General features: G+C 42.7%; 1 protein-coding gene across 1 annotated transcript; it reads left to right on the top strand.

Annotated features, from left to right (window-relative positions):
* Positions 1–3,716: 3,716 nt before the first annotated feature.
* ERI1 (exoribonuclease 1) lies at positions 3,717–22,053 on the top strand. The gene is made up of 7 exons (XM_006272215.4): positions 3,717–3,915; positions 6,304–6,479; positions 10,385–10,595; positions 14,805–14,888; positions 16,046–16,155; positions 20,338–20,452; positions 21,643–22,053. Exons 1-7 carry the CDS (start codon positions 3,793–3,795, stop codon positions 21,883–21,885), a joined length of 1,062 nt encoding a protein of 353 aa, XP_006272277.1. The 5' UTR covers positions 3,717–3,792; the 3' UTR covers positions 21,886–22,053.
* Positions 22,054–22,981: the final 928 nt, after the last annotated feature.

Below are 22,981 nucleotides of genomic sequence, written 5' to 3'. Positions count from 1 at the left end.
AGGGGTTGATAATGAGTTAATCTGAAATGGATAAGCAACCAGTAAATATAGACGCAAATAAATTCAGCTAAACAACATTCAAACATAAATGTGCACAGGTGAGTATAGGCAAGCATATATAACCATCAGGAAAAGGGTCCCAGCAGTGGCCCTTAAGAAGTTTATACTTAACACTCTATTAAACTACTAATATACAAAGTTAAAATGTCCACAAAATATAAAGACGCAGCATCACAAAATATAAGGCACTGTCCCACAAAATATAAGGTGCCTCAACAACTGGTTAGCTCAAGCTTCCCTGAGAATAAACTGCCCTACAGCTGGGGTAGTTCCCCTCCCCTGTGGGAATCCCTTCCCCAACAACTCATGACTCCAGGGCCTGGATGGGTGGGCCTCCTCCCTTTGGCTGAGTTGCTCCTCACATGCATGTCCTCCTAGGCAACTGGCTCCCCTTGAGCTGCCACTCTCAGGTGGCCCTGTGCACTGGCGCTTGCACCGAAGGCTCTGCCTTCTGCTGGGGGTTGGAGGCCCGGGCTGCCTCATGAAGCACCAGGGCTCAATCCACTCCTGGACTCTCTGTGCAGTGTCATCTGCACCGAGCTGTCTCGTGCTGTTGGCTGCAGACCAGAGCCGCCTCAAGCAGCTCCCAGGGTCTAGCTCCATGCGGTACTGCCTGCACCAAGTTCCCTGGCTGCTTGCCAGGGATTGCAGGCCCCAGCTGCCTCAAACTGCTCCCAGGGTCTCAAGTTTTTTGCACCACTGTGTACACTGAGGGCTCAGTTGCATGCTAGGGGTTGCAGACCCAAGCTGCCTCGTGCAGCATTCAGGGTCTGGGCTCCATGCACCACTGCGTGCACAGGGTGGCTGGAGACCCGAGCTGTCTCACACAGCTCCCAGATTGCCCTGTGCGCTGCCCTACGCACCGACTGGGGCTGAAGCCATCTGCCACACATATCTGGTGAGAGGCATCTACAGGGGCTCTTCAGGGCACCAGCATCCGCCCACTGAGCAGCTCTTTCCCAGCTCTTCTTAGTCCTGCTCTTGTCTCCGTCCCTCAAAATGTCTATCGTATACTGAGCACATTGCTCCATTTATTCGCTCTGGAGTCTCCTCCCACAGAGTGCTGCCAGACCTGCAAAGTGCAGGCTTCAATCAGGTCCAGGCTCTTCGCCCCCACCTGGGGCAAGCCATTTCCTGTTGTTAACTGATTGGTGAATGGGGTCCACCAATCATGCTGGAGATTCTCAGCCTGGACGCCTGGGCTGTATGGGTAAGTCTGCCAAACATTAAAAAAGGCCGAGGAGGAACCGATTTAAATTATGCAGTTTTCTGTAAGTGGCGTAGTTTAGATCAGTAGCAAACAGAACACACATTCACCCTTGCTGGGGGGTGGAAATCTTAGACTGGGCTCCGACATTTTTAAGTCAGTCTGTGTAGGATAAACTCCTGTTCTGTTACAGGTATACACCAGTTTCTGATCACTTATATGGGTAAAAGTGTAATGTCTGTACCTGGCCAGGGAGACTGCATTTGGATTCCTAACAGTGCTAAATCAGGGAGCATCTCTAAATTATAACTTCTATCACTACAGGGTAAAATCATTTTCAAGTCCAGTTTCCTTGTTCTGCTAAGCCTATGCCTTCTCTTTGACTTCTATCATATCATGCTTATGATGACTTCCTTCTAAATGCTGAATCTGATCAGAGGAGATTTCAAAGGAGAATTAGTCCTGGTCTGGATTTCTTTGTGGTCTGTGACAAGTTACTTAACTTCTGGGCTTTAGTTTTCCTAGACAAGAGTGTTATAAGATGTAATGAATGTTTAGAAAATGCTATGAAAATGACAAGTTTCTTTGGGTAAATGTCGTATCTTTTATTAGACCAAATGAATAATTGGAAAAATTGTTCTTTACAATATTTTGGGCACAAACATGTTTCTTCAGGCATAGGGAGAATCTGTTGGTGTTTGTATACTCTCTTGAATAATGAAAATGAATAATACTTTATTTAAATGTTAAGTTTTATTCCTGACATGAAAGCTAATTTCCATGGCTGGCTCTCAGTCTATCAGGTCATTTTACTTTTTTTCCCTTTGTTTTATTTCTGGATTCTATTTTTTAATTTCTTTTATTTTGGGGAATGCTTTGCATTTGTGTTTCCTTCCACGTGCTGGATTACACACACTAGTTCTTTTCATGCTTTGAGGGGTTTTGCATATGCAGTTATTTTTTTCCCATTGTTACTTTTCCCCCTTGTTTTCTCAGTTCTGGTTTTTTTCAATTTTTTCATGGTTTCTTTAGCCCACTTTTTAATCTCTAATGGCATTTTTCATGCGTTTACCTTTCTACTACTAGGTGCTTCTTTCTTTGATGTCATGTTTTGTTTCATCCAGGATTCTTTTCTTCTTTTCCCCGAGAGAGAGAGAGAGAGAGAGTTGCATTGCCCTATTTATGTTTCAAAGATTTTCTGCTTTATATATTTACTTGGGGGATTTAAAATTATATTTAGCTTGTATTTTCCTCCTTTTTTGTATTATCCTGGTTTTTTTTAATTTTTGGTATTTTCATGACTTTCTCATTCCCCCTCCGTTTTATTCTTTCCCTTGGTGTTTGAGTATGCACTTTCAGCTTTTCAGGTTTCACTCTTTTGTGTTTGTATTTTTTTGGGGTGTTCTTCAGTGTCGTTGCATTTTCAGAAGTTGCTCATTGGTTGCTTTGTCACATTTTTTATTTTATTTTTTGTTTGGTCCTGTATTTCTTACATTTATAAACGTTCTAATTTTTGAGGGGTTTTCAATTGTCATGTTTTGTGGCTTGGATTTGTGGGTGCGCTGTTGTATGTGCTTCTGGGGTCTGTGTTAATACGGTTCTCTAGTTTCCCTACTTTCTCATTTTTCAGTTCCCCCCCTTTTTTTTGCCTTTTCTGACAGGGGCGATGCATAGGGCATGCACTCAGGTACACGTGCACCCCCTGCGAAAAGGTGCTGCCGATACTGTCGATGGTGCCTGCGGCCACTGGCCAGCAGCGCCTGCTGGTGGTCGCTGACCCCTGGTCGGCGCTCGCCACCCCGCCCTCCCCGCACGGCCGACAGCGCCAGCGGCGTCTGTGGTAGCTCCCTGCTCTCTGCCACTGGGGTGCAGCCAGCGGCCAGGGGCACACGTCGTTCATGTTTTCGTATTCCCTGTTTTGAATCTTTTGGCTTTTTCCATTCCTTTTTTTACCTTTTCTCTTCTCTTTGTGTCTTTTTTTGAGGCTTTAAAAAAAAATAACGCTTTGAGATTGTTTTTGCTTTTACATCTTTCACATTTTTGCATGGGTTGCCCGTTCCTTTGCATTTCTGCTATGCGTCAGTAGGGAGGTGCAGCTGCGCGCCTAGTGGCTGCTCACAGCGCATGCGCCGAGAACTCACAGTCGAGACCGAAGGGTTTCAGGACTGGGGCAGGACACGGGGCGGGGGCGTGGCCTCCGTTCCCTTCCCTGGTGTCGCAATCCAACCGGGGCAACCAATCTCTGCTCGTCTTTGCCCGTCGCAAGCTTGCGCGCCTAGAACGTCGGGAGGCCGGGGCAGTTGACAGGTGTGCGCATGCGCACAAGAAACCTGCTTAACCCTGTCTACTCGCTCTCACGTAACCTGCCTTATTCGCGCATGCGTACACGCCCTTTGGAGCGGGAGGGTCACGTAGCCTTCCCCTAGCCCCTCCTCTCCCCCGTGAGCGTCACGCGAAGGGGGTGGGGCTCTGGAAGGCGAGCCTCAGCCCGTGTCTCTCCCGCCGGAACTGCCCGTGCCGCCGCCATGGAGGAACAGAAGGAGAACCGGCTGCGGGGTGGACACCACGAGGCGCCGGCACCCGCCCCTGCGCCCTCCCCACCCAGCCAGCTCGCTGCCCCGGCCCCGGCCCCTGGCAGCACCCCCAGGGTACTGCTCCCTAGCGCGTGCGGGGGGGGGGGGAATTGCGTCACTACCACGTGACCAAACGGTCTGCAGCCCGTTGCCGGGGCGGTCACGTCACCTTCCAACTGGCCCCGTAGAATGTTGGCGGGGGCCCCGTCAATATGCGCATGCGCGCGGGGCGGACTTGACCCGGCGCTGGGGTGGGGGGCGTGGGCAGAGCGGAGGGCCGGAAGGAACCTCTGAGCGGGGCAGCCCACGGCTCAGGGGTCGAGCTTTCCCTGGACTTGGGGCAGGGCAGGAGCAGTGCTCCCAAGCGCCCTGACCTGCCACGGGAAGCAGGGGTGGGAGAGTGCTGTGGGTGCCTGGTTGCACATGATGAGGAGAGACGGAGGGAACAGGGCTTATTTAGTCTGTGGAAGAGAAGAATAAGGGGGGGGGGGTTCATTGCAGCCTTCAACTACCTGAAGGGTGATTCCAAAGTGGATGCAGCTGGACTGTTCTCAGTGGGGGCAGATGGCAGAAAAAGGAGCACCGGTCTCAAGATGCAGCAAGGGAAATTTAGGTCGGATATTAGGAGACACGGTCACAAGCGGGGTGGTGAAGCACTGGAACAGGTTACCCAGAGAGGTTGTGGACTCTCCATCCTTGGAGGTTTTAAGTCCCAGCCTTGGCTGAGATGATGTAGTTGGGGGTTGTCCTGCTTTGACCCAAAAGTGGGTCACAAGAATATATGAAAGGGTCACAGACAAAGACTGGATCAAGGCTCTTTGGGTGGATGTGATCTACTTTATTAGTTGCTCTAATAAAAGAGGTTGCATCTACCCAAAGAACGTTGCCTGCCTATGTCCTTAGACCAACATGGCTACAAGCAACAGCCCTGCAAAAATAGATCAACAAACTTTAAAAATGGATTCTCCTTTAAAGGAGAAAAATGTGGGAAGCCATGGCTTTTCTCTTGCAGGTTGGCGGAGTTCCAGCTTGTGAGGGGCTGCTTGGGGATGTTTGGGACCTCCCCTACCCCACACACTGGGTCAAGATTGGCCATCAATGTTTACAAATGGTCCTGGTACAAAAAAAAGTTGAGAACCACTGCACTAGATGACCTCCTGAGGACCCTTCCAACCCTCCTTTTCCATGATTCTGTGTCACTTGTTAAATGTGAGACAGATCCGAGAAAGATGGCTAGTATACAGAGAGAGGCAAACTTCACATCACGCATGTTGATCTGACGGGTACAATGCCTTCCCTATCCCAGATACAGCAGTTGTTGTGATCCTGAGAAGAGCAAGAGCATCTAGCTAAGAAACTAGGATTTATTTTTAAATCCCAGCAGGAGCATTGGCACAGCCTTGTCTGCAGCCAGCAACCACTGCTTCTGAGGAAGGCAGAAAACTGCCCTGAAACCTGTAGCAGTAGGAGGTGAAAAAAGTTTTTTCCAGCGTAGGTAGCAACCAACAAAGCCCAGAAGTATGGGAGAAAATTGAGCACTGGCTTCTTTATGCTGCGCCCTGGGATCTGTACTGTAAATACAACTCCACACATCGCACTCCCTAATTGGAGAGCTAGAACTCCCCACTTCTGTTATCCTGTTCCTCTCCATAAACTTATCACAGCTACTTTAATCTTTCATGGCCAAGCCGGTTGTAGAAGTCTGTTTCATTCTTTCGCTAATGAGTATGGGCATCTCTAGTTTTGAATCTGTAGATGAAAATTGCCCCATGACCTCAGTTACTTACGATGGGATCAAAGTGAACTTCTCGAAGGTTATTCTTTTGCTCAATAGGGAAAAACTTCATGGATGGTCTTGTGACTTTAAAAATACAGGCAAGTTTTAAAGCTTTGTCATGGAGCCCTGTATTGTCCTGCATGGCATTGCTGTTAAAGTGTTAAGTTGTAGGGAGTCTGGCTCCGTACGCCCCAGCACCTTTAGAGTCCAACTGTGCAGCCCAGTGAGGTTTTAAGCATTCCATTGCTGGGGGGAGGCTGTCGACACTTTATCCCAGCACCTTTAAAACCCCACCATGCAGCCTGATACTGGGTTGCATAGTAAAGGTTTAAGCTTACCCGGCTCTCTATATGCCAGGACCTTAAAACATACGTGGTGCAACTGGGAGGACCAGTCCCTGACTCTGGGCTTCACAGTCTGAGGAATTTTATTCCAGATCTCCAGAATCTCATATTCTGTCATGCATGCCCAGTTTTAATTTCCTTTCTTTTCTACCTTCTCTGTGTTGTGAAGATGGCATTTCAAAATGGTGGTTGCACTGTTTATTTTTTTTTAGATATAGGAACTGACTAGTGCCTACTACTTATGAGTAAAATTGTTTGACACTGCACTGTTTTTGGTGGGGGGGTTAATTATTTAGTATCTGTTTTGGCTTCCTTAAATTAATTGCAGAATTTTTCTTCTAGGGCCAGCATCACTGTAGACTGGATGGACAAGACAATAATGAAAAAATTTCCACCTGCCATTCTAATGATTTCAGTGACCCAATTTACAAAGAAATTGCTATGACTAATGGTTGCATTAATAGGATGAGTAGAGATGAGCTGAGAGCCAAACTTGCAGAGTTCAAGCTTGAAACGAGGTAACATTTAATTATGAGCATGTTGATCATCTTTCAGAAAGTCTGTTGTAATGCTTTCTTTTGCTGCATGTGAAAAGATGAGACCAACATTTGACTTCCTATAACATTTCTTGAATAACCTGTCTTCTGAGTCTTTGCAGTTCAAATCAGTGATGTTAATGCACAAAGATGGTAGAAAGACTACATATGTTATATGCTTCTTGGCAAATGTCTCTTGGCATCCTTTCAATGAGGAAATGTTAGTAAGTATATTAGGGGCTCAAATATGGTCATTCAGAACGCCCAGATTTTAGAAACTAAATGTGCTTGTTAGTGATTATTTGCATTGCTGTGCATGTAGGAACTCCAGTATGATCATGTCCCCCAGAATTGACCAAACAGAGAAAGAAACAGTCCTGACAATGATGAGTTTACTGCCTAAGTGTACAAGATAGATAAAGCGTGCAGGGAAGGAGTATAACATAACAAGTTTGATAGTTTGACAGAATGATGTTACTTCTGTGATTTTTTTTTTTTTTGTGAGGTTTTATTGAAAGATAATTGTCTAAATGGAGACACGGAGGGGAAGTGCCTGAGTGTCTGGATAGCTCCTCAGCAAGTTTTGTTCCCTGACCTCATATTGCTAGGGTTGTATAAACCCTGGCATGAGAGAACTTTCATATATAGTTTTGGGTTTTCCTTCTCGAATTCTGTACCTACTAGTCTCTGCTTTTGCCAGCTCTGTTACCTGGATAGCGTCCTTTTAAAATATACTTCATATAGGGAGCCAATAGTTTCTCAAAAAGTAAAATAACAAAAACTATGTTTTATTTGCTAGAAAAACATAATGCTTGACAATGGTCAATGAATTGTATCCTGCAAAGGTGTTTTTTGTTTTTTAATGGGCTCTTTTTACCCTTTACTGTAAAGGAGACCTGAAAGCATGTTTTTAAATGGTTATTTTTCCTTGCTTACTATTTTTAGAACTACAAATGAGTGTTGTAGTTAGATTTCCCTGGTTTGTTTGAAGGATTTAGGACAGTTCCACTGATGTGGGTTATAAGGGCATATTATGTCTTTAATCAATTTTCAGTACCAAAAGTAGTAATTAATTGCTGAAGTTAAAAGTGTGTTAATGTGGGAGTTTCAAACTCATCAATCCTCTTCCCTTTTAAACTATTTGCTTCTCTCAACTTCAGTGATTTTACCATTTTAAGTTACCCGCTTAATTAAAATCTTAAATGTTTTTGTACGCATTATACAAAGCCAAAACAGGTGCTTGCTCAATTTTTCCCCCTCCTGTATGTATGTCTTTTAAATTTTAAAGTCATTCTTGTTTTTATTAAGGAAATCCAGTCACCTATTGGTGATTTCACAAGGCATGTTTTTTTCCCCCCAATAGCATTTTTATAGCTGTGATGGTCTGTTTAGCATTTCTAGCAATTAATGTTGCCATCACATGCCCTAGTGCCAAATTCCCAGGCTGTTGAGTTTGAGGCCTCTGTTCTTCAACTTGGCTGAGAAGAGGTAAAGTGGACTGGAGCTGGAGTGTCAGAATCCTGGCATGGGGTAGGGAGCACTGGTAGGCCTTACAACCTCCCACCTCCCTCCTTTTACCTCCCATCTCTGTGAGGGGAGAGAGAGGGGAAAGGTTGTGTGGTGCCACAAGCTGTTGTAGTCTCCTCTAGAGCCTTCTGTCTGTCCCTAAAAGAGGCTACAACATTTTGAAACATTCCAGCTAGGAAAGTGCTGTGTGTGTTTCACCTGGAAACATTTCATTTATTAAGTCTGTCTGCACTTCTTGATACCCAAGCTTACCTAAGTATATAATAGGTAGGATCTGGCATAAAGCTCTGACAGATATGACAGATGATGAACTATATAGCTGGGAAGCCTGCATGATCTCATTTTACTGTAAAATGAATCTTCCTTGAAGTGCAAGGTTATACAGATCTTAGCAGTATCTTAGCAGATACCTTTTTTATAGCAGCTCATAGTTGGCCAAAATATGGCACTGAAGCCACACTTGCATAGTGATCTTATGTATGGTTGTGTACAAATGATTAGAATTACATTTCTGATAACTTTTCTGCTAAGAAAATATAGCTTGTTTCACTAAAATAACTTTTAATACAGTGATGTTAATATCCTGTTTTGAAAACATGAAGAAATAGGATGCCCCATTTGCTTAAATTGTAAACTGATTTCCTGGATACATTATAATAAAGGATGATCTTTTCCTTTCTTGTGCCCTGATTTCCCTGTTTATTGTTTATTAAAAGTATGAGGGAGAGAAGAACAGGAAGGAGAAAAAAAGTAAATGAGACAAGCTATATAAGGGAAAATTCAGCAAAATCCATCCGATTTTTCTTACCAAAAAAAAAAAAAAAGTTGCCTGTGAGTTAAAAGTAAGTTTACAGGTTTTTTTTAGGAAGCAACACTTTTTTTGTGTGGAGAAGATTTAAAACATTTTCTCCCATTGCTTACCCCTCCATTCTTCTCTTTCCTGTGTTGTGAATAAGAATGTAGACAAAATGGTCATTCTGACTTCTAATAAAATCTGGGACGTGTGGCTTTTTAACCAACTTTGATTTAAATGGTTGTAAAATAACTTTTTAAAGCAGTTTCTTTCCTCCTAAAGTAAATCTTTCCTTGTATTTATAGATTGCTCATTTGCCTCTGGCTTGGAATATAGCAGTTTTTAACTAGGGACTCTTATGACACAAAGCTATGGGGAGATGTAGACACGCCGGAGGGCAGGGAACAGCTGCAAGCAGACCTGGACAGGTTGGACAAGTGGGCAGAAAACAACAGAATGCAGTTCAACAAGGAGAAATGCAAAGTGCTGCACCTAGGGAGGAAAAATGTCCAGCACACCTACAGCCTAGGGAATGACCTGCTGGGTGGTACGGAAGTGGAAAGGGATCTAGTGGACTCCAAGATGAACATGAGTCGGCAGTGTGACGAAGCCATCAAAAAAGCCAATGGCACTTTATCGTGCATCAGCAGATGCATGACGAATAGGTCCAAGGAGGTGATACTTCCCCTCTATCGGGTGCTGGTCAGACCGCAGTTGGAGTACTGCGTGCAATTCTGGGCGCCGCAATTCAAGAGGGATGCAGATAACCTGGAGAGGGTCCAGAGAAGGGCCACTCGTATGGTTAAGGGCCTGCAGACCAAGCCCTACGAGGAGAGACTAGAGAAACTGGACCTTTTCAGCCTCCGCAAGAGAAGGTTGAGAGGCGACCTTGTGGCCGCCTGTAAGTTTATCACGGGGGCACAGAAGGGTATTGGTGAGTATTTATTCACCAAGGCGCCCCCGGGGGTTACAAGAAGTAATGGCCAAAAGCTAGCAGAGAGCAGATTTAGATTGAACATTAGGAAGAACTTCTTCACAGTTCGAGTGGCCAGGGTCTGGAACGGGCTCCCTAGGGAGGTGGTGCTCTCCCCTACCCTGGGGGTCTTCAAGAGGAGGTTAGATGAGCATCTAGCTGGGGTCATCTAGACCCAGCACTCTTTCCTGCTTATGCAGGGGGTCGGACTCGATGATCTGTTGAGCTCCCTTCCGACCCTAACATCTATGGATCTGTGAATCTATGAATCTTTCACAATAGTTCTGATTATTTTATTAAAAAAGAAGAAACAGTTTATTCAAGATCTAGCCTCTTGTCATAATAATGCCAGCTTCTGGTTTGTTATCAGACTTATAAGCCTTTTTTAATTACTAAAGAGGAAAGCATTCTTCTCTGTTCTTATGAGGCTGTTATGAAGATAAAGGGAGATTTCATTGTGAAAAGCATGTTACCTTGTTTTGATCATTCAGGTATTGGATTTGGCTTCATTTTTGGATGCAAGTAACTGTTAACATGAATGGAAATCTAGATTGGAATACTAACTTGATTTTTTTTCTTCTCATTTATCTACAGAGGAGTGAAAGATGTACTGAAAAAGAGGCTTAAAAACTACTACAAGAAGCAGAAGCTGATGCAGAAGGAGCCCACTGATGAAGAGAGTTACTATGATTATATCTGTGTTGTTGACTTTGAAGCAACCTGTGAGGAGGGCAACCCCCCTGAATTTATACATGAAATAATTGAATTTCCTATTGTGCTAGTAAACACTCATACACTAGAAATAGTAAGTGATCTAATTACTCTAACTCTTGTGCTGTGCTCTTCTAGTTTCTTTCCTTTAGAAAATTATGTGAAATGTTAGTTATAAAGAGACGCATTTTAAATGGAGTATAACCATTTTTTTCCTAAAAATTCAGAAGCAAACATGCCATTTTACCTTGCACATCTTTCCTCTGAAAATTGGCCCTCTAAAATTTGGGGTAGGTGTCTTAAGCAAGAAAACTTAAAATTATCCATGTTGCCAGTCTCCTTTGAGATCCTTTCCCATTCAGATAGACAACAAAATAGAATGATACTCGGCATACACACATTATCCTGAATTTTTGAAGTTATGTTTACTTGGTTACTTTGCTGAGCTAATGAGCATATATCTCCATCTTATAGGTGAAGAATTAAAACTGGCTGAGAGACTTGTTGAAAGCCTCACTGCAAGTCAGGTGTGGAACTAGGACCGATGAATTCTTGACCCTTAGCTTTCACTTCACTATACTGTGCTGCCTCCTTAGAGCTGCTGTTACTGCAGAGTTATTTCTAGTAGGGTTGGAGTGGTGTTGTAGTAATGGGGATCCAGGAAGTGTAAGAGGCAAAGGGTTTTTTGGCATCTTTTATTGGGGTAATTGTATAGTTGGGGGAGAGATTTGGTAAGCCTTTGGTCATAAAATCCTCTTCTTCAGGTCTGAAAGAAAAGGGCACAGCCTAAGCTAAATAAACACCCCCAAAAGAAAAGAAACTATAGTTTTTGTTTATCAGTAGGTGTTGTAGGCAACCGTCGATCTTGTGAATCATGGTGTACACATAAGAGGTCTAGTCGGATGCGTGATGAATCCGTTTGTGGCTGACAAGCCCACTTGAGAGCAACACAGCTTATTACAAGTTTTGCAGATCCGTCTGTTGTTTGAGTTGGAATCCAAATTTACAGCATGCTGCTTCTTTCTTGCTTTGCTTCCATCTGGCCATGGGGCGGGCAAGGGGCCACTTTTCCCCATGCTCAGCACCAACTTGTAACCCACCCCCCTGCCAGCCTGGCAGTGGGGCCAGGTGACAAGGTGGTGCTGAGCTCAGTGGGGTGGGGAAAGCAGCCCCTACCCACCCCATGGCTGGTGCCGTGTGCTGCAGCTGCTCACAGCCTGCCTGGGGCTGCCTGTGCTTGCTCTGGACAGCCCCACGTGGGCTGCGAGGAGCTGCAGTGTGTGGCGCCAACTGTAGGGCAGGTGAGGGGCTGCTTTTCTCCGCCCAGGGAAAAGCTGAGCATGGGGGGGAGAGGAAGCAGCCCCTCCCCCGCCCCACTCCCGGTGCCCCACACTGCAGGCGCTTGCAGCCTGCATGGGGCTCTCTCTGGAGCGAACACAGGCAGCCCCACACGGGCTGCGAGCAGCTGCAGCGCAGGGCACCAGGCGTGGGGTGGGGAGGGGGCCACTTCCCCCCCCCCCTCCCCAAATGCTCCTTCCCTGCCCAGGGTTCCCCTCGCCGCCCCCCCCAGTTACCTAAGCTTCCTGTGCCGGGGCAGCCATGTGCTCCTAGCCCAGAAACCCCAGCTGGGGCTCCCAGCTGGCCAGCTGGGCCAGGCAGTTGTGGGAGCCCGCTGGACTTCCCCTGCGTCCTACTGCCCTTGGTTCCTGTCATTTTTGACAGGAACCAAGGGCAGAGAAATATTAATTTTCTACATTTTTTTTAGGGGCCCCGTGGGCTAGATTTGGCCCATGGCTCTATTTTGCCCACCCCTGCACTAAACAAAATATTTTTGAGGAAATAGTTTTCTTCCGAAATGGCCAATCCATAGCAACCTCCTTTTCTTGATAGTGGTTTTCTAAGCGTGCACTCCAGTACCTGTGTGTTTGGTATTCTTTGTCAGTATGTGAATGCAGTCATTTAAAGAATGGAACATGGCAGTGAACTAGGAGCAAAGAGAGGTGTTCAGCAATAGATTCAAAACAAGGAAAATGTAGTTGAATGGTAACCCAGGCCAAGAACAAGATGATTCAAAAGGGAAAAGAGTTATTACCTGTAGTAACAACTTCAAAATGTGGGATTGAGAACAAAAATCCATAACCTTACTGGATACTAACACCCGTGTCCAGCACCTTTCATTTGTTAACCAAGATACACAAACCTGGCAGCCCAGGGACCTACCCCCCACGTTGTCTCTGGCTTTGGTGCCATCAGGGATGGAGTTTCGGGTTATGGCAATTTTCTCCTATTTCTTTATGCTGCTGTAGCTGCCACTATTTTCCTTAGGAAACTAGAGCCCATTGACAAACTTCTAGCAAACACCTTATTAGTTACCATGGATGTCGTATTTCTATATGCCAGTATCCTGCATGTGGATGGGTAACAAGCCATAAGGAATGTTATCTTCAATGATGGCACTTATTTTTGCTTTCACCACTCTCCTGCTTTGTCTTCACACACAACTATTTTAGATTTGGGGACTCCCTATACTTACAAATGAATGGCACTGCCATGAACACACGCATGGCCCCACAATACACCTATATGTTTATCACAAATCTCCAAGTTCATTTCCTCTGCATCTGCTGTCTCATTCCCCTAGTATGCCTGGGGAATATCATTATATAGACAAATCTAGAGATATTCTACCAGGGCTTTAATGATTTCCACCTCTCTATCAAACTGGCACTTGAATTCTCTGCCTAGCAATTATTTCTTGGACTCCACTGTGAAACTTTGCAATGTCCACATTATTGTATTGGAACAGGAAACAACCAACAGCTGCAGCTCCTCTGTGCCACCAGCAGTCTTTCTAAGTGCACTACTAGATTTGTCATTTGCAGCAAAACACCATGCTACAACTTGTATCTGCTCTCAAACCGCTTACTGGACTACATACCAAGTATCTGCAACAGGCTTTCCTATACTTAAAATTCAATCCCCAAACCTTAGTCACTCAAATCAGTGTAAGCCGACTCAGGCCCTGCCTTGACTTGCTAAAGTTTCAACCCTGTGGAAAGGATAATGAAATCCCTTTGGTCCTCAGGCTCCCTAGCTCAAACACATCAATAATGACCTCTCCACTTGTTTACAGTGACCCATTGCTATCTACATGAGACAGCTGGTGAAATTCTTACATAAAAGAATTACATAAGAGCCTATGGCAGAATACTACTTCCTTTGTAGACATTCCACCCCGACCTCAAAATAGCTATTTTCAAAAAAAGAAACAAATGGATAAAAAACCTATTTAAAAACCATCTTAACTGTGAAATTACAGAGTAAGAAATCATCTATGGCCTTGATTGCATTAACTGTGGTTTCAACCATAGATTCTTCATCCTATTACTTGGACTAGCTGTTAACTATGATGTTATTTCAGGTGCTAACTACCCTAGTCATCTAATTTGAGCTAATCAGCCTGCTTATTACTTCTCTTGTCAGCATCCGCTTTCCCTGTCCCTTTCTTTTTTATGTAAAATCTTTTGTTTTCTGCCAGTCCTTTTGGAACATCTGATGAAGTAGGTTGTTGTGTACAAAAGCTCATGCTTCTCTGAACCAGTTAGTTTCTAAGGTACCACTGTGCCATACCTTCTGCCTGATTTCAGACTTAACATGCCTTACCACCTCTGTCTACACTAGAGGGTATTGTGATAAAGATGTAGTGGTTTAATTACTGACAAAACTATCCCACTATAGCTAAAGGTAAATTTATCTGTCCTTTTATGACTACAGGAGTCTGTAGTTACCAAGGAAGAAAGAACTCTGGGCCTTCTGTTTGAATAATTATTAAAGAAATGATGATACATTTAGTAGTCTGATTCAATGAAACATGTATTTACACCTCCTCCGGTTAGTGCTAGTGGTACCAGAAAGCCTTAGGAGCAGGTTATCCAATAATCAGTTTATCTCATTAGAGGCCAGGGCTTGCCACTTCATGTAACTGCAGAAGAAGGATAGTGTTGACTGTTTTTATGTTGATGAAGGAAAGTAGGCTACTTTTTCCATTTGTCAGGGATGGCACTTGTGAAAGCAGCTATCATTGGTGTGTGTGCATGCAAGCATGCATCATTTGTGTCTTATTTATAATAAATTATATATATTATTCTTGCCAAAATGTAGGCAGTCCTTTTACTTAATAAAATAGCCTGGGCTGAGATGGTGGTGATTGTCCAAAGAGCTAGCTAGCATTCTGAGGGGTACCCTTTCCATGCAGTTCTGGTGTTTCTGTAAAATGTTTAAATCTCTCCTTCCCCTTTTACAGGAGGATACCTTTCAACAATATGTGAAGCCAGAGATTAATCCTCAGCTTTCAGACTTCTGTATTAATCTGACTGGAATCACTCAGGTAACATTTTTCATATCTGTTTCTTCAGAGACCAGTGTGAATGAAAAGGATACTTTGTCAAAGTTCAGCTACAGGTGTTACGCTTTAGGACAAACTACATAACTGCATTAAAAGGGGAGGGAGTGCTGCTGCTTTAAAGCGCGTTGTCTGTTACAATGTGTGAGGTAAGGCCTTATGCAGGTAAATTGCTACAACTTTAACCTGTTTCATTAAGTGTTGAAGTTACAAGGTTTTGTAACTTTTGCATCTATGTATAAACATGCAGATGCAACAGTTACATCAGACCACTTTTTACCAGTATAATTTGATATAGTTGTTGTATCTGTTTACGTGCTCTGAAGGTTTTTAATTCAGGTTTTGCCACAGCTTAGCTATTTACAACTCATTTAATGTCTTTATGCAAGAACCTACAAGTATGTATGTAACATGTATGAATAGGGACCTACCTAATTCATGAAGGCTGCCTCCATATTTCATGGTCCTGGTGTGACATCAGGTGTCAGTTTTTGCAGTGGGGTGTGTCGGGTCCCTCCACACCTCTGGCTGAGGGGCCCTGGAAGCCCTGTCCCTCCCTGGAGATTGACAGATGGCCACCTGTCAGTTTCTGGGGCGGAGCAGGAGTTCGGGGGTCCCTCAGATGATCAGAGGTGTGGGGCCCCACCCACCCCTTTCCAGAGATTGACAGATGGCCATCTGTCAATCTCTGGGGAGAGGTGGAACTTCCATGGCCCCTCCACTGATTTTTTTCCACTCCTTCCCCCCTTCCTTCCTCTGTGCCCCAGGATGTCAGGGCTTTTTCTGTTTGCAGCTGCCTTCCTTCCCCCCCCCCCCCCCCCGGTTGGTTTGCTGCCATTTTCCCCTTTTTTTTTTTTGCGGGGACCAGGATTTTTCACAGGGGACCTACCAAATTTATAGGTTCCACGAAGATCACAGAATCATGAATTTGGTAGGTCTTTGCCTATGAAAGTCAAGCCCCTAGGCTTTGTTTGTTTCTGAAATTTGGAAAATAAGTTTTTTCTAAGGCCCACTTTGTGTATTTAGATCCTTGGAAAGAAAGTGATGTATAAGTATTAGTCCCTGTATGTTAGTTTATATTTCTAACACAGGTTTATTTTCTTTACAAAACCTGCCTCACTTCTGGTTTTGTGTGTTCTCAGGACCTCGTAGACAAAGCTGATGCCTTTCCTCAAGTCCTACAAAATGCTGTAGAATGGATGAGACGGAAAGAACTGGGGACTAAATATAGCTATTCCATACTGACTGATGGGTATGACTTAGAAAGGATGTGCATTTTATCTTGTAATATTTAAATGAACTTTAAAACTGCAAAACATTTTAAATTAACCTATTAACCCTAAGAACAGGCATATCCAAAATGAGACCACAAAAAAGGTCAAACCATGTTATTTTCTTGCTTTGTTACAGTTGGGAAAATGAAATTGAATCCACTAGGTGGCACTGCTTCTCTTTCAGCATTCTAGAATGGGTTTATATGGGCCCAAATGAAAGCTAGCAAACATTGATTGATTGATCAATTTGCCATCCTTCCCAAAAAGGCTCATGGTGGCTTACAATAAAAGACAAACAAAACATACCCTCCACAAACTAAACAAATTACAGAAGCAAAACAAAATATTAAGATAGTTAAAAAGAACTGTACCCTTTCTGTCCCCAAACCTCACAATCATGCAATATTGCCCACCCTTACCCCTCATGCTCTTCTGCCTCTGACGAAAGAGAGTGCACCTGTGCTCAACCAAGCCTTACTTCCCAACCCTGGTTCACCACAAAAGAACCCATATTTCCTCATATTCCCTCTCAACCCTACCCACTCCTACTCCCCTCATGCTTAGGGCAGTTCCCCCAACCTCCAGCCCTTACTGTCTTTCCCAAGCCTGTATCTTTCTCTCGTGGGGGTTGCGGCTGTTCCTAAAACCTACTCATCCTCTTCTCCTTGAAGGAAATGCAGTTAAAATAAATTTCAGTTAAAAATTAGAACAAACAATGCAATAGTCCCCCCACCCTTCCCCACACACCCTTTCATTGTTTCCATGCAGTGTCAGTGGTTATATGCCTCTCTGATTTTTGATTTAGCATTGCTTTTTCTTAAATGAAATGAAAGAATATAAATGGAAAAAAAAACACGGCATGGACATTTTTATGGTTGTATTCAGAGTCAAGAAAACTTGAAAACTGAGTTTGCAACACCAGTCTAACACTAGTTTGCGTAGTCACATTTTATATATTTTCTAGTTTCTACTACTATTAATGTGTGTGGCATATTTAAGCAGAAACAAGTAATACAAAGTGCTCAAAAGTGCTTGAGAAGAAAGATGAGAGGAAGAGTGGCTAGACCTTTGGATTTGGCCTTGGGACATGCACATTCAGTTCATGGCCTAGCCAGAATGTTTTGTCTGACTTTTGGACCAGTCACTTAACTGACTTTGCCTCTTGGAATCCTTTTTCTAAAATAGGCATGGTTCTGCTTTCTTCTCAGGGGTGTTATGATCACAAAATCCATTAATAAATGTGATGTGCTTAGATGGTCTTGAGTTCCTAGATAATTGTGCATGGGCAATATAATATTGTTCCCAGAATTGTAATTTTTCATTTTATAGACTCTTACTGTAGGGCCAAAAGGTACAATTATAAGCTTGTTTCTCCTCCATACCATACATCAGTTAATTGCCCTGGTCAATTTCCATTTTTTACTAACTGAAATATTAATGTGTAAATGTCTTTGCATTGCTTTTTGTTTTAAATGAGAGAGAATTAAGCAGCACAGGCAATTTTAACTGTTAATCTTTGTGTGACCCCAGTTATATTTCAGAATTATTTTATTGAAGCGAATGGTGTCCGAAAAGACAGCTCACTTTTGTTCTTTTGTTTGTCTGGATTAAAACTTCTGCTAGGCTGGGTTAACAAGACAGCAGTATATAATTCTGGTTATTATACTGTACCAGAAGGAAAGTGATTTTTATTATTTCTGGTTTGGGGGTGGTAACATTTCATATGTTAAATGAAAGCAGAGAATTCAAGAATGCAGAGATCCCTTTTGGCATCTGCAAAAATTTCCCTGCCTATGTACTACTCTTCCCCTCACAAAACCTCCCCGCCAACAACCTGTGATTAAGTAGGATATTACCTTCCTTTTAAAAGTAAACTGTGCTGGGATCACTCCCTCTCCCAACCCGGTCAGCCCTGCATGTCAACTGGAAAGAACGTACAGTGATGTCACAAAGGGACTGGATTTAGTTTTTCTGTAATGTCTTACTGCATGCAGATAAGTGTCTGGCTCAGCTATGATTTTTTTCTAGTTATTTTTTTTTTTTAATATTTATGTCCAAACCAAGAAAATATACTCATCTTCACTGAAGACTGTTCATGCCAAAACTAAAGCTCCAAGTATTTATTGTAGCCATTAAAAGTAATATTTTGTTAGCCATTTCTACCATGTTCATCATGTAAAGAACATGTTTTATCTGACCCACCACTTCCAGATGGGTGCAGTTTACTCCAAAAAATTCCATCTTTAGGCTGAAGTAAAAATTTCAGGGTACAAGGTGAATGGCTTGGAAATTATTAAGTGTATGAAGACAGGAATAGAAACATAATGAACTCTTTTTTTTAAGTGCACACCTACATTGCCTCCAGCTGCTCAGGGAGTTCTGTGGAGAAACCATACTGTCCACACACTCCAGCTCAGCACATACAAAAACAGAGAGCCTGAAGTACCATTACTGCCTGGCGGTGTACCTGAGCATATATCTAGAAGCATTTGCAAAACAATCTGACTGCAGGGGTCAGTGAACTTACCCACTGCTTAAGTATAAAGTTTGGGGCTTCACAAAGCCATTTGCAACATGCTCAGGTAGAGCCAGTGTGGGATGAGCTGCATTGTGTGCTACTGCCTGGATACTAGCCTAGAACCTGGGAGCCCTAGTTCTAGTTTGGGCTTTGTTAATGACTAACTGCATGTCCTTGGGAAGTCCCTTCCCTTTGGTCCCATCTCTTTGGAGCATGAGGTCTTGGGGGCAGGGGCTGACTCTCATTCTGTGGCTAATTTCTGGCATTTGGTGTGTGATGATGAGTGGAAGTAAAACGGGCAGGACATGCTACTACCCTCAGGCACATAAGAGCATAAGAAGTGCCATAGTGGGACAGACCATTGGTCCACTTAGCCCAGTATTGTGGCTTTGACAGTGGCAGCAGTGGATGCTTTAAAGGGTAGAACTGGGTATATCTAGTATGATCTATGTCCTGTTTGTTACCCTCCCAGGCAGCCACCATCATTGGTTTAGAGAGGCCACTGTTGGTTTAGAGATGCATGATATAATGACATATATATTTACCACAGTCCTTTACATCTAATAATATTAAAGAGTTTAAGATACATTACAAAGTACAGACTTTAGAAATAAAAATCACTTTGGTCATCAATGAAACGTGGTTGCTTTTAGTATGAAAGTCAGTGCCAGTTCTTAAACGATTCAGAACAGTGGATATTGTTGCACAAATTAAATTTAAAGTGTGCATTACAAAGGCAGGATACAAGTTTTCCAATTTGAACTTAGCTGCTAAACCCGAGTCAATACCACTATTCTTGGTTTGGGGAAAAAAAGAGATCTTGAGCTTTTAAGTGCGATTGATTTCAGAATGAAGTGATAGGAATGCCTGCTGCCATGTCTTTACTAACCTTTTAGACGAGGGCCTAAAAGAAAAAACATAGGGAAGTGAGGGTGGGCTACTTTTTTCTATAGCATGAGGATTGGTCCTGTTCCTGGCACTCTGGGAGTGTATAACCAATGATTTTTGTGCATTGCCAGTCATCTCTGGGATTTGGGGGTTTTTGTCTTTTTTTTTTTAACCTACGGTATGAGGTAGGGTGCTTTCGGTTTTGTGATTTGCTCTGTGGTTGTGGTTTGCAGTGGATGGAGTTAGATGATTTTTAGGACTCTGGATAAATGTTTGCTTGAGAACACAGGGGATTGATGACCTAAGAGGTCCCTTCCAGTCCCATGTTTCTAATACCTAGAATTAATTGCATCAAGTAGCTCAACTTCACTGCTCTCTTCCTGACCTCGAAAAGATACCTTACTCGCATATACCACAGAAGAATCTGTTATAGAGTAAGGACTTAAATCAGGGAACCACGTGAGTATCCTGGCCACTACTGTTTTAAGGCATGAATGTCCATCATGGGCTTGAGATACTTTCTTGATTAAATTTTTATTGTAACTGATGCTTTCTTCTCTGCTGAATGATATTTGAAAAAATCCTGATCAGTTGTAATTAGGTGTTACGCCAAACTGGTCCTTTCTACCAGTACCCAGAGGAAAGATGCATAGTCATGTACTGCATGTTCTGTGTTTAGTCTGTTGTGAATAATTTCTACTGTGCTATCACTTAAGATTCCTTGATAAAGTTTTGTTTCCATTTTTCTTTAAAGATGTTGGGATATGAGTAAGTTCCTGAATATCCAGTGTCGTATTAGCCATATCAAATATCCCTCTTTTGCCAAAAAATGGATCAATATTCGCAAATCATACGGCAACTTCTACAAGGTTTGTATGGAGGTTGTTTATTTTTCTGGGAAAATTGAGTGTAAATAAAAGTAATATATAAGAGGCTTGCACAAAGTCTTATTATATTATGCCATGACCTTCCAATTTGTATTGTTTAATTAACTTTTGAACATGCTCAGTGTCCTGAAATCCCATTTAATTCTTGAAAATTGTTCTACTTATTTCGGTGCTTAAACATAGATTTAAGAGCTTAACTTCTAGTCTCCTACTTAAAAATCTCTGAAAATATTTTCACGGTTCCAATTTTAAGTAATTGTTTATGCAGTACTGATGCTCCTAGATTTGTGTGCACTAGAACTAGTTCATCCAGATAGGCTGTCTAGATTTAGTAATGCTGTTGCAATTATTGCTTTACATCTTCAACACTACACTAAAGAGCTAATTCTCACAATTCTCATGTTGTAGATAAGTATCCTTATTTATCTTAAGACTGAGGATCATGGGGAAAATGGGGAGAAAGAGAAAGCTGCACAAGTCACTCTGAGCTAGAATTAAAATTGGGAGTACCAAACTCAGACATTGGATCTTAGTATTGTTTTTGTGTTCTGATGAGCCTGCCGTAAGTTCTGCTGAGTTTAGATTCTAGCTCAGGGGCAGGCAATTATTTTGGGTGGAGGGCCGCTTACTGAGTTTTGGCAAGCCATCAAGGGCTGCATGACAGGCAGCCAGGGGCAGATAAATATTAATTTTCTAAATGTTTAGGGGTCTTGCGGGCCAGATAGGATGGCCTGGTGGGCCGCATTTGCCCACCCCTGGTCTAGCTGTTGCAGTCTAAGTAGAGCTTGAATCGTCATCTCATACATCTGTATGTATATCTTTAAGGATTCCTTCATATTCAACTCAGCTACTGGAATCTAGGAGAAGGACTTTTCAGATGTCATTTTGACCCTGGTGGAAGCTTCTATACTCAGATTCTCACTGTTGCCAACATTGGCAGAGTTTAAACAAGTGTTGTTAATGGTAGATACACATAGATAATATATGTTTTAATAGGGCTATTCTGAAGCCTGATTGTTTGCAAAGTGCTTTGATACATGGGCCAAGGTGAATGGAAGTGTCAAGCAGCATTAAACCAAACCGTTATTAGAATTTATGTAGAGTAAGACAGAGTTTTTCCTATTCAGATGTTTTAAATCAGATTTCATAGTATGGTTCACTTCCTTTATCAGGTTCCCAGAAACCAGACCAAGCTGACAATCATGCTTGAAAAGCTGGGAATGAGCTATGATGGGCGACCTCACAGTGGACTTGATGACTCTAAGAACATTGCACGGATAGCTATACGAATGCTTCAGGATGGATGTGAGCTGCGTGCGAATGAGAGAATGCATGGTGGGCAGCTAATGACTGTATCCTCCTCTGCTCCAGTAGAAGGAGCCCCTGCTCCACAGATGCCCCATCTTAGAAACTAGCAGTGAAAGAGTGCTACAAAATGAACGAACCACTGTTGAAGACTTAGACTGCAAAGACAGCTGATTAAATGACCATTTTGATAAAACATCTTCAGAGCAAAATATGTGAGCACCTTAAACAGCTTTCTTTGTTTAAAATAAAGGGGACGTGAACTCTTTGTTCTTTAACATTTGTGTATATGATTTTTGATACTGATGGTGTTTTTTAAAAAAAAATTATCTGGTGTCTTTTTTAAAGGTAAGGTTGATTACCATATATAAGATCCAAGCAGGGTTTTAAGATTTTGTTTATGAAGAATAATTCAAACTAAAATACCAGATTTGTTTACCCGTTGTACTCTTCTTTCTCCAGCCCACACGCTGTATTGTAACAGCGTTTAATATATTGAGCAACATTTGCATATATATAGGCTACTGACAGAAGAACTATACAGAATGTTGACCAGATTGGTATCATCTACCTTGCCAGTTGATAGAGGCAGATAACCTCCTCTGTTCATCTAGACAAAATGGAGGCATTATTCATGGTTTTAATTGTTTTCAAATCTTGAGGGAAAAGTCTGGAGAGGAGGGATGGGTGTGTGTTAAAAAATGTGTGTTAGTTTCCACCTCACATAATTTTGAGTGGCCTTGGTGAAGAGCTAAGTATTAAGTAAAAATAAAACTTTTATTCGTATAGTTACAGAATTCCTGGGGGGAGAGGGGTAGGGGCATTGTTACTTACTTGGGGTTTTTTACAGGTAGGCTTTTCAGTCATTGGGATTTTTTGTATTTCCAGGTACTGGTCTACTTATTTCTGCTCTATTCATTCCAGAATAAAATGAAGTACAGTACAGCAATTTAATCTCTTTTAGAAACCTGGAATTCAGTGAGTGTGGATGAATTAAAACGCATGCAATATTGAAATTAATATGAAATATGGCTTAGTATGCTTTTTTCTGTCATCTGGATATTCTGTGAAAAAAAAAAAAAAAGTTAAGGCCAAAGATACTTACAACTACTTGTATACAGCTATGCCAAACAGTTGTGGAAAATGTGAACTTATGTGAAAATCTGCTTTTGGAATTTGAACTAATTTGTTTACAAGCTGGGCCTT

Source organism: Alligator mississippiensis, chromosome 2 (genome assembly GCF_030867095.1).
Source record: "Alligator mississippiensis isolate rAllMis1 chromosome 2, rAllMis1, whole genome shotgun sequence".
NCBI lineage: Eukaryota > Metazoa > Chordata > Crocodylia > Alligatoridae > Alligator > Alligator mississippiensis.
Note: the sequence above shows the minus strand (reverse complement) of the source record. Positions and strands in the feature narration are given on the sequence as shown.

What these genes read in the sequence shown, in the direction of transcription:
- ERI1 (XM_006272215.4), top strand. Translation starts at nt 3,793, where the DNA reads ATGGAGGAACAGAAGGAGAACCGGCTGCGGGGTGGACACCACGAGGCG. An exon ending in ATCTGACTGGAATCACTCAG is followed by an intron (nt 14,889 to 16,045) that starts GTAACATTTTTC and finishes GTGTGTTCTCAG; the next exon opens with GACCTCGTAGACAAAGCTGA. An exon ending in CATACGGCAACTTCTACAAG is followed by an intron (nt 20,453 to 21,642) that starts GTTTGTATGGAG and finishes TTCCTTTATCAG; the next exon opens with GTTCCCAGAAACCAGACCAA.